The 12,279-nt window shown below is 38.9% G+C and overlaps 1 protein-coding gene across 1 annotated transcript in view; it reads right to left on the bottom strand.

Annotated features, from left to right (window-relative positions):
- LOC146823128 (uncharacterized) overlaps positions 1 to 9,257 on the bottom strand; it is a 45,504-nt gene extending 36,247 nt beyond the window's left edge. Inside the window, exons 1-2 of the mRNA XM_085606371.1 lie at positions 9,148 to 9,257; positions 1,544 to 5,698 (exon numbers count right to left, since the gene is read on the bottom strand). Of these exons, the coding sequence (XP_085462497.1) occupies positions 1,544 to 5,655 (4,112 nt within the window). The 5' untranslated portion in view covers positions 5,656 to 5,698; positions 9,148 to 9,257. The remainder of the gene's footprint in view (positions 1 to 1,543; positions 5,699 to 9,147) is intronic.
- Positions 9,258 to 12,279: the final 3,022 nt, after the last annotated feature.

The following is a 12,279-nucleotide window of genomic DNA, read 5'->3' as shown; positions in this document are numbered from 1 at the left end:
TACAACCTGTTCTTCATTTTCCTTATTCTTTTTGCTTGCAATTACATCACTCCTCTTTTTTTTCCTCTTCTCTACATCTTCATTACAGATATTCTCATTTCTCCTTTTACGAGAAACTACACGTTTCTCCAACACAGGATACTGACCTAAATGAGGAGCATAGCTTCTTCTTAATCTATTATACTCCTTTACACAGTTTGTATCAGCACTAACTTTTGAGTCATCGAAGTCTATCATGAATAAACCTGATAATGTTTTGACTCGTGACAAAGCAACATATGCCATACCTTCTTTGAACACACTAGATCCAATGTTCACAAATGCACAATCTACAGTCAATCCTTGAGACTTGTGAATAGTTACAGCATATGCTAGAGAAAACGGAAACTGCTTCCTACGTACATATAAGTCTTTCACAAGCATGAAACGAACTGAACAACGACAAATGTCTTTAACTTCCTCTATCTGATCAAATTTTATTTTTAACCATTCAATTCCATCTTTTTTCTGATAATTAATAAAACCCACAACTCTTCCCATCGCTCCATTTACTAAGCCTTTTTCAACATCCAAATTTCTCCTTAAAAACACTCTACAGTTCATGCAAACATATAGATTTTTTTCTAATCCTGCTGTTTTGGAGATGTTCTTCTCTAGTGAGTCCAATTTATTTTTCAGTTTGCCTGTTACTGTGACAGTAATTCTTCCATCCTCAATTTTGTCCACTGCTTCCAATTTCCTGATCTCTTCCTTTTCCAATTTCAAAAGCTCCTCATTGAATATTGAGCATTCACGTAGAGTTGGCATTAAGCAGATGACACTTTTGTTTTCTGCAATGTTCTTGTATATCTTCTCTGCAACTATTTCTTCCTTTGGAAATAAATTATGTAGCAGCCGAGTCTGTAATGCTTTTTTGCCAGCTTCTGTGAGTAGTCCAATCCTGATATCTTTCAGAATACTTCCATATTCTTCATCGTTTGCTTGCCTCATATTAGTTGTAAGTTCCTTGTACTCAAAGAAGGACCAAATATTTGTATTACCGATGCTTCCCAATGACTTCTTCGTGTCTTCATGTGTCACAGTATTAAACACTGGTTGTCCTTTGACCGGAGTAAGTTGCAAAAGATCCCCAAAAACTATGACGTGTTTTCCACCAAATAACACGTCATAGTCTGTCTTCAAAATTTGCTGCATTCTTAAATGCACAAAGGCAAGCATTAAGTTTGATACCATGCTCACCTCATCAATAATGAGAACTTGCATCTTCTTCAATACTCTTGAAACTTCCAAGCATGCTTCTCCAGTTAGCTTGTTGAATTGTATTTTGTTCTCATGCTCCACTGGTAACATTAGCAAACGATGTAAGGTGATTCCTTTTATGTTATATGCTGCTAACCCAGTTGGAGCAGTAACCACACAAGACAAAGTAGAATCTGTTTTTTGCTTTAGGTAGCTTCTGATGACTTTAATTAGGAAACTTTTTCCAGTGCCAGCTTGTCCGCTTACATACATCCTGATTGGATGAAATGATGTGCATGAGCACTCTTTTTTTTCATGTAGAAATCCGTGATCAATTTTGTTTTTGATCTCTTCATAAATTTGTTGCTGCTCTTGATTCAGTTGTCTTTCCAAATTTTCTAAGTCTATAAATTCTTCTTGAGCTTGATTCATAGCCGTTTCCACTTCATTCATGGCTATTGATGCTTCATTTTCAACGATTGGTTGTCCTAGGGGATCTTGACTGTATGTTCCTGAACTTTGGCTGTCCTGAGAACTGTCTCTAGCAATTTCTGCTGCAATTGTAGTTTCCTGTTCAATTTCTTCATTTAACATTTGCAGATAAGTTGAGAATGTACTGCATTGTATGCTGTCTTTGCAAGCATTAAAAGAATCTTCATAGCTCTGGAATTCTCCCAGTAGTTCATCCTCTGAACGCCATGGTTTAAACAACTGTAAAAGAGCCAAGTAGTAAAATTCTTTCTTGTCGGTAGTGTCGCAACTCAGCTTCCGGTGATTTATCAAACTTCCTTTGGTTTGCTTCACCAAACATCCTTCTTCACCAACGACTTTATATTTTCCATTATTGATGTCTTCTGCAGCTTTCCGTGAATAAATGTAGTTCTGCAGCACTTCATAGAGACACATGTTCTCCAGATGATGACTTCTCTTGGGATAATATGTGTCCAACATGTTTGTTTTCAATATATCTGTACTTTCAGGTTCGAACTGTGCCAAATATTCAATTTCTCCAACAGATTTCAGTACCCGATTTCTCATTGCTGCAAGGCCTAAACTTGCCCAAATTATTCTTCTTGACTTCGAGTAGAGACTTGCAGAAGATAATCTATCTGAACATTCGTAGGATCCAATTTCTCGATGCGATAACATCTTCAAACTGAAACTGTACAGCTTCTTACTGACAGTCTTCTCGTGAGAAATCTCTTCCCACATTTCCTTCAATTCTGTTTTTTCTGATTTCGTAATGTAAGACGTTACATATCGAGCAACAGCAATGGAATTGTCAGCAACATACTGTATATCCATGTTAGCGTTCCACATGGATAAAATGACTGGGTTGTAGTCATTTATATTTTTTGATTCTTCTTTTCTTTTAAGGTTGTAGGTATTCTTAGGTGATTTTCTTGTGATAGTATGTCTCACAGCTGACATAAAACTGTTGACTCTTCCATTTGTAAGAACAGGTCTAGGAAATCCAAATCGACATTTAGTGTAGTATTTTTCTTTGCTCTTGTATTTCCGTCGACAGTATTTTCCACACCGATGACTTTGGAAACGTAGAACTTGCTCCTTTAACTTGTACTCTTCTGTGCTTTTAGGTATAGCACATGTTGCATATTCTTCAATGTAAGATAACACTGCTTCATCAGTATCTGTTCCAAACTTTGGGGCATCCTTGATCCACAGCAGCATATGAATATGAGGAGCACCTCTTGCCTGGTACTCTTTTCTCCAAAAGAAATCCACTACTTCTCCAAGGGGTGGATTTTTTTTATTGCAGATGAAGGACATCATAGCCTCAAATCTATGATTGAAATATCTGCAAACATTAACCGGATCCAATGAGCACAGTTCTCCTGCTGTCTTGTATTCGATGTTTTCAATGTTTGAATTGGCCTCTCGTAGAAAATCCAGTAAATCATCCCAAGCGTACTCGGCGCAGCTTAGGGTAAGGAACCATGTTGGTGTTCCTAAATTGCGTAACATGCATTTTAGTTCACCATGGCGTCGGTACCAATATTCATTTGTCCCACGCTGACAAGCCATCAGATTGATCAGTTGTGTTTCCAAATGATCATCTCGGTGCTGCACTTTCTCCATAAAATCCTTAGCAGACACATTTTGTAAATGTACTCCACTTTTTAAAATGTGATTTACTGCATAAGACAGTGCAGACAAGTCGCTTTCAAATAAAAGATGGAACAAATAAGGGATACTTTGTCGAAATCTGGGATCTTCAGCATATAGTCTTGTAGTCCGATACTCAGAAGCTGGAATCTGTTCCGGACGTTCATCGTATCGTCCTCCTTTTCCTTTAGGAAACAGCTGGGGAAAACATCGAGCTTCCAAGCTCTCCTCCCATACACTCACGGGATTTCCTTTTGCTTTCTTCATCTGAAAGAGATCAATATTGTCTCCCATAACTTCTTTCGAATGGAGAGGATGTATGCTAAAATGTTCATAAATTTCTTCTTCCTTTGACTTGTCCACTTTTTCAATTTGTCCACTTGGTGTTTCTGTATCTCCTTGTAAATCTTCTTCTTCTTCTTCTTCTACTATATAAATTGATTCATACCATTTGTTATTTTTTTTCAAATACAAATTTGCTCTTTGTACTTTCCGCACATCTACCAGCTCCTGCCAAATCTTCTTATTCTTTGTAGGTACACCATTAACCAGAATAATTAATGGTTCAGTTTCCAAAGTATCCGCATCAATAGTTTCCATATTTTTTTTCAAATCCAAGGGCAAATACACCACTCTACCTTTTAAACCTCTCAGTAAATCTGAAGGAGGTAATTTACCAGTTTTGGGCTCCATACGTACTATGGTCTGGAACGGATGAACACATTGAATGAGTATAGACTCATATGTATTTAATTCAGAAAGTTCAGCAGGAATAGCATCCAATTCTAAATTATTATGTACAGCTCTGGTCGGCATTCTATTTTCCTCTAACTTGTTGTAGCAGTATTTACAAATACGCTGATCTTCACCCAATTCAAAACAATTTTCAAGAAATATATATGTTGCAAAATCCATCCACTTATAATTATCTTCATTTTCACTCTTTCTGTAGAGATCAACATTCCTAGTTTGTTTTCTATAATGAGTTCTGCGGCAACAAATACAAGTAACATTTGGTCTTTCATTAGAGACTATTGCAAATTTTGTTATGTGATCATTAAATGTCTTACTTACACAAGGTTCTACATTCTCTTCCACTTCTGCCTCATTTACTGTGTCCTTCTCTGCACTGTTTTGTTCAGGACCAAAGTAACAAAACTGAATTTCATCAACAACCTTCTCTACATCTGATACCGTTCCTCGGAACAGAGCCCTATTCAATTCATTTAACTTTATTGCTGGACTTTTGGCAAAATACAACCGTCTCACAAACTTTCTCATTTCAGTATGATGAACAGCCAGCATCCTAAAATGATGGAAAACACTATTGCACACTTTTCTAGATAGACAAGCAAGAGAATGACCCTGCAAACCAGTATTCTCTCTCACTCTGCATGGATCCAGACTTTGAAGCACCTTAATCTTTTGTTTTACACTTTTTTTACTATATTCTCTTAGAAACTCTCGAAATCTGTCAATAGATTCCTGACGCACAGTGCAAATACTACTACAATTCCAAGTGTACACTGGGGCTTTAGGACGTCTCCCCATTGCCTCATCTGCCATCACTTGTACCTCATCTCTTGGAACCATTATCTCCTTCTCCATTATGCAACCATTTTTTACTTCGTATGAACGACCTCTGGTGTCAACTGCATGCAGCAAACTATTACTTTGAAAATAGCTCTCTTCATTAAAAAAAGGTTCACTACTTGAGCTATGCATCCACTTTCCTAAAAACACTTTACAAAAATTTGTTCTGTTCACTACTCTTTTGCTTTTGCTTTGTGATTTCAGTACATTAACCATTTTATCTAATGTACGCATCCTATTCAAAATTAATATGAATAGTTTCCTTTTTAATTCTAATGCCTTTGCTGCAATGGCTTCAATTTCTTTTTTTCTCTTATAATATTTAGCCTTTTGCTTATATTTCTTTATATCCTTTATCAAATTGGACATAACTCTTCTCTGAAACATTTTTCTACGTATCTCTTTAAATGCTGTTTTTCTGTTTATGTTAAACTTTTCAATTGCAGAAGGTATATTTGCATTAACTAAATCCTCAATTTTTTGCTGTTCTGTAGGTTTTGTTACATTTTTCCGAGAACAGACATTTTGTACATTTTTGTTTGTTTTCAATATTTTGTTTAGGAATTGTCTTTTTTGCTTACCAGAAGATTTTTTCTTTTTCCCAACATCAGCATCTTCTACTAACTTTGGTCCTCCAGTTGTCCTCAAATATAGTTTTTTTTTTAGCGTTTTTTGAACTCGAGATTTTGTAGGCATCTTAAATTTTGTTCACTGTTCTTCAGCAATACCTGCAAAAAAACTAAAAAAAAAATTCTTTATTGTATTTAAATATATTACTACATTTCTTTTCACAATAGTCACAAAACGAAATTTCTTTGCCAATTTGAATGCACACAAACTCCTCTTTTTTTTTGGGCAAGTGAAAATCTGTATAACAAACTGTCACATTATGAAACCAAGCTGTTTTTTTTTCAGACCACCACCGTGTGTATTCTCTGTGACTGCCTACACTCCAGCAGGGGCAAACAGCCTTAGTGATGCTGAATGTATTTGCATTACAGACTTAAACCTGAAAACCCCACTCGCTTCTAATTACTGTGCATGACTATACATGGCAAGCACATGGGTGTGTGCTAAACCTCTGCTTCTTCCCCCAAAAATTCGCTCCTCTTTTCCATCTACTGCAACTGTGAAATCACCAGAGCAAGACGCAATACATTTCTGCCTATAATTCTTCTATGCACACAGAGTCATGTTTTCACATTAGTGCCAAAACGAAATTTCTTTGCCAATTTGAAAGCACACTTACTGCTCTTTTTTTTTTCGGGCCAAGTGAAAATCTCTTTTTACACTTTGAAATCACTTTTACAGACTGACACATTCTGAAACCTTTTTTTTTAAATTTATTTAAATGCACATGTCCAAGCTGTTTTTTTTTCAGACCACCACCGTGTGTATTCTCTGTGACTGCCTACACTCCAGCAGGGGCAACCAGCCTTAGTGATGCTGAATGTATTTGCATTACAGACTTAAACCTGAAAACCCCACTCGCTTCTAATTACTGTGCATGACTATACATGGCAAGCACATGGGTGTGTGCTAAACCTCTGCTTCTTCCCCCAAAAATTCGCTCCTCTTTTCCATCTACTGCAACTGTGAAATCACCAGAGCAAGACGCAATACATTTCTGCCTATAATTCTTCTATGCACACAGAGTCATGTTTTCACATTAGTGCCAAAACGAAATTTCTTTGCCAATTTGAAAGCACACTTACTGCTCTTTTTTTTTCGGGCCAAGTGAAAATCTCTTTTTACACTTTGAAATCACTTTTACAGACTGACACATTCTGAAACCTTTTTTTTAAATTTATTTAAATGCACATGTCCAAGCTGTTTTTTTTTCAGACCACCACCGTGTGTATTCTCTGTGACTGCCTACACTCCAGCAGGGGCAACCAGCCTTAGTGATGCTGAATGTATTTGCATTACAGACTTAAACCTGAAAACCCCACTCGCTTCTAATTACTGTGCATGACTATACATGGCAAGCACATGGGTGTGTGCTAAACCTCTGCTTCTTCCCCCAAAAATTCGCTCCTCTTTTCCATCTACTGCAACTGTGAAATCACCAGAGCAAGACGCAATACATTTCTGCCTATAATTCTTCTATGCACACAGAGTCATGTTTTCACATTAGTGCCAAAACGAAATTTCTTTGCCAATTTGAAAGCACACTTACTGCTCTTTTTTTTTCGGGCCAAGTGAAAATCTCTTTTTACACTTTGAAATCACTTTTACAGACTGACACATTCTGAAACCTTTTTTTTTAAATTTATTTAAATGCACATGTCCAAGCTGTTTTTTTTTCAGACCACCACCGTGTGTATTCTCTGTGACTGCCTACACTCCAGCAGGGGCAACCAGCCTTAGTGATGCTGAATGTTTTTGCATTACAGACTTAAACCTGAAAACCCCACTCGCTTCTAATTACTGTGCATGACTATACATGGCAAGCACATGGGTGTGTGCTAAACCTCTGCTTCTTCCCCCAAAAATTCGCTCCTCTTTTCCATCTACTGCAACTGTGAAATCACCAGAGCAAGACGCAATACATTTCTGCCTATAATTCTTCTATGCACACAGAGTCATGTTTTCACATTAGTGCCAAAACGAAATTTCTTTGCCAATTTGAAAGCACACTTACTGCTCTTTTTTTTTCGGGCCAAGTGAAAATCTCTTTTTACACTTTGAAATCACTTTTACAGACTGACACATTCTGAAACCTTTTTTTAAAATTTATTTAAATGCACATGTCCAAGCTGTTTTTTTTTCAGACCACCACCGTGTGTATTCTCTGTGACTGCCTACACTCCAGCAGGGGCAACCAGCCTTAGTGATGCTGAATGTATTTGCATTACAGACTTAAACCTGAAAACCCCACTCGCTTCTAATTACTGTGCATGACTATACATGGCAAGCACATGGGTGTGTGCTAAACCTCTGCTTCTTCCCCCAAAAATTCGCTCCTCTTTTCCATCTACTGCAACTGTGAAATCACCAGAGCAAGACGCAATACATTTCTGCCTATAATTCTTCTATGCACACAGAGTCATGTTTTCACATTAGTGCCAAAACGAAATTTCTTTGCCAATTTGAAAGCACACTTACTGCTCTTTTTTTTTCGGGCCAAGTGAAAATCTCTTTTTACACTTTGAAATCACTTTTACAGACTGACACATTCTGAAACCTTTTTTTTTAAATTTATTTAAATGCACATGTCCAAGCTGTTTTTTTTTCAGACCACCACCGTGTGTATTCTCTGTGACTGCCTACACTCCAGCAGGGGCAACCAGCCTTAGTGATGCTGAATGTTTTTGCATTACAGACTTAAACCTGAAAACCCCACTCGCTTCTAATTACTGTGCATGACTATACATGGCAAGCACATGGGTGTGTGCTAAACCTCTGCTTCATCCCCCAAAAATTCGCTCCTCTTTTCCATCTACTGCAACTGTGAAATCACCAGAGCAAGACGCAATACATTTCTGCCTATAATTCTTCTATGCACACAGAGTCATGTTTTCACATTAGTGCCAAAACGAAATTTCTTTGCCAATTTGAAAGCACACTTACTGCTCTTTTTTTTTCGGGGGCAAGTGTATATCTCTTTTTTCAATTTGAAATCACTTTTACAGACTGACACATTCTGAAACCTTTTTTTTAAATTTATTTAAATGCACATGTCCAAGCAGTTTTTTTTTCAGACCACCACCGTGTGTATTCTCTGTGACTGCCTACACTCCAGCAGGGGCAACCAGCCTTAGTGATGCTGAATGTATTTGCATTACAGACTTAAACCTGAAAACCCCACTCGCTTCTAATTACTGTGCATGACTATACATGGCAAGCACATGGGTGTGTGCTAAACCTCTGCTTCTTCCCCCAAAAATTCGCTCCTCTTTTCCATCTACTGCAACTGTGAAATCACCAGAGCAAGACGCAATACATTTCTGCCTATAATTCTTCTATGCACACACAGTCATGTTTTCACATTAGTGCCAAAACGAAATTTCTTTGCCAATTTGAAAGCACACTTACTGCTCTTTTTTTTTCGGGCCAAGTGAAAATCTCTTTTACAGACTGACACATTATGAATCCACCATGTGTAACTACAACAAAAACAATTCCCATTTCTATTATTCATTTCTTAAGTTACCACATACATCCCCTCTCAAACTGTAAACTCACCTTTAAAATTAGTTAGTTGTGAAAGAAATGTGTCACTCAAACAGCAGATTATCAGAGCCAGGATCTCTGTTCTGTACACCTCTCTCCTCTCAGCAGAACCAGATAATGGCAAACTTTCCCTCTATTTTTCCACACATATACATGTAAGTTTCAAATCTCAGTGCTTCCCCCTTTTTTTCAAATGTAATGACACATTTCTATTGGTTGAAAACCAACCCTTTTCCAAAAGTACCCTGCCCCCAACTTGACTTCTGCCTAGTACCCTTCCCCCAACTTGACTTCTGCCTGCTACCATAGCAACAGCTCATGGAACACTGCTGTGTGCAGTTAGGTCAGAAGTTCGACACACAATGTTTCAATTCCACAGAGCAAGAGTGCTTGACTTTTCAAACCTAACTGCAAATCCATAGTACTGTTCTTTGGTTACACATTTTTTTGTACCAATACAAAACATGCTTCTATTAATTTTCACATACAGCCTAGTTTTTTTTCTAGAATGGTATGAAACAGCCAATCAGTTCTTTTTGTTTTGTAAAAAATATGTATGCCTCCATTTCCAAACTGTCTTTCTTTTCATATTGCCATTCTACTGAAAGACACCTCCTGAGTGCATCCAGTTCTCCTTTGAAGATGTTCACAGTGTGGATTGTAGGGCACAGCTATGTCTTCTGGAGTGAAAAGTTTGCAGAGAAAACAGATATGGTGAGAGACCTTGCTTTGCCAAATGTAGACATTAAATGGATTGGTCAGAGAGGGTTAAAGTGGCACCAATTGATGCCATTGGTGAAATCCTTCATGCAAATCCAACACCCTGACCTCATAATAGTGCACTGTGGTGGCAATGACCTAGGCACTTTGACTGGGGTAGGTCTGGAAATGCTTATGAAGGACACCTTTGCACAACTGTTTACACTTTTCCCTAAAACTGCCTTTGTGTTTTCCAACATATGCCAAAGGCAAAAATGGAACTGGTCCAATCATTTCTGTCCACAGATTGACAAAGCAAGAAAGCACGTCAACAAATCTGTTTCTGCTTTCCTCCGTGACTATGGTATGGGTGCCATTTACCACAACAACTTGCGTTACGACATGCAAGACATTTATAGAGGAGATGGTGTGCACTTCAATGATGAAGGGAACAGAGTCTTCCTCTTGAACCTTAGACTCTGCATCGGTACTTACTTGTAGGTACCACTAAAAAAATGACTCCATAAACACAACAGCTCTTTTTAGAGCTCCCTAATTTCTAAACTCTTAAATCTGATTTTCATTTATTTATTTTTATTTTTTTTACCGTACGCTTACCGTGAGCTTACCGTGCGCGTACCCCGTGATTTTTTTTAAAATCAATAAATGTTTTTTTTGTACTTTTCTGTCCTTCTTTGACCCCCTTACAATTGTTAGGGGGTCTGTAACTCTCCTCATTGCCCCCTTTCCTTGTTTTCACTCTTTTTTTTCAGAGTGAAATACACAAAATGGCGGCCGCCGCTTCCTGGTTTCGGCCGATTCGAATGTTTACTAAGATCTAAGAGCCAATCAGAATCGCGCTCGCGCACGCCACCGTACGCTTACCGTAAGCGTACGGTAAGCGTACCGTAAGCTGGCTCAGATATATATATTGATTTAAAGGCTATTTTCTCAAAATCAACTGAACTGATTTACACCAAACCTACAAAAGGCACTTCCTTGACCTACGGACTACCTCTCTGCCAAATTTCTAGTAATTCTGTTCAGCCGTTCGGGCTGTAGCTCGTTCTAAAGGTCCTATGGAAAAATGCATGGGAAAAACGCGTTTTGGGACCCCCCTTTTATCTCAGCCCCCGCTTGACGGATCCCCCCGAGACTTTCAGGGTAGGAGCGGAGCGTAGCGCCCCACCTATTTTGAGAAATTCGCGAGGATTCGTCGACCGGCGCCAAAGTTATTCAAAATAGAATGTTGAGGTTTTCCTATGGAAACGTGGTCCTAACTATAACTACCTACTGGCGACCGCCAGTAGGTAATATATATATATATATATATATATATATATATATATATATATATATATCCAAAAATACAGGAAACCCATTTGAAGTAGAGCCACACGAAGGTATCTTTAAGCTCGCCTTTATTGGTGGACAGCCTGCCAGCAGGAACCATCAAAGAACAGCAAAGTTCAATTATTCACGCCAGACGCGTTTCAGGGGTAAGCCTTTCTTCAGTGGCGTTTGTTGCTTGACGACTGGAAGTGCAACTGAGAGCACGGTTAATAATTTCCATCACCTGCCCAGTGGGCGTGCCCTTCCTCAAGGCCTTGTGGGTGATGTAGTGCTCGCACAATAATCCCAAGTGGGTGCAATGTCACAGTCTTACTTGCAATTAAAATGACACTAGTTCAGGGCGGGACCTGCCTCGCTTTCTGGCTGCCAACCGGAGCTTCGAACTGTCTCCCTCCCTGCAAGGGCTCCAGCTCACCTTCGTTCAAGACGGCAGCGCCAGCGTGGTGCTGCCAAAAGACCCACACAAAGCAGTGGGCTCCTCTTCGCGACCGGGTAAGGGCCGCCTTTATATCCAAAAATACAGGAAACCCATTTGAAGTAGAGCCACACGAAGGTATCTTTAAGCTCGCCTTTATTGGTGGACAGCCTGAGAGCTGGAGCCCTTGCAGGGAGGGAGACAGTTCGAAGCTCCGGTTGGCAGCCAGAAAGCGAGGCAGGTCCCGCCCTGAACTAGTGTCATTTTAATTGCAAGTAAGACTGTGACATTGCACCCACTTGGGATTATTGTGCGAGCACTACATCACCCACAAGGCCTTGAGGAAGGGCACGCCCACTGGGCAGGTGATGGAAATTATTAACCGTGCTCTCAGTTGCACTTCCAGTCGTCAAGCAACAAACGCCACTGAAGAAAGGCTTACCCCTGAAACGCGTCTGGCGTGAATAATTGAACTTTGCTGTTCTTTGATGGTTCCTGCTGGCAGGCTGTCCACCAATAAAGGCGAGCTTAAAGATACCTTCGTGTGGCTCTACTTCAAATGGGTTTCCTGTATTTTTGGATATATATATATATATATATATATTCACTGAAAAAGCCATAGGTTTCAGGCACGTTATAGTTGGAAATTAGCATTTAAAAAACCTTTGAAATTCACT

This window comes from Triturus cristatus, chromosome 5_2 (genome assembly GCF_964204655.1).
Source record: "Triturus cristatus chromosome 5_2, aTriCri1.1, whole genome shotgun sequence".
NCBI lineage: Eukaryota > Metazoa > Chordata > Amphibia > Caudata > Salamandridae > Triturus > Triturus cristatus.
Note: the sequence above shows the minus strand (reverse complement) of the source record. Positions and strands in the feature narration are given on the sequence as shown.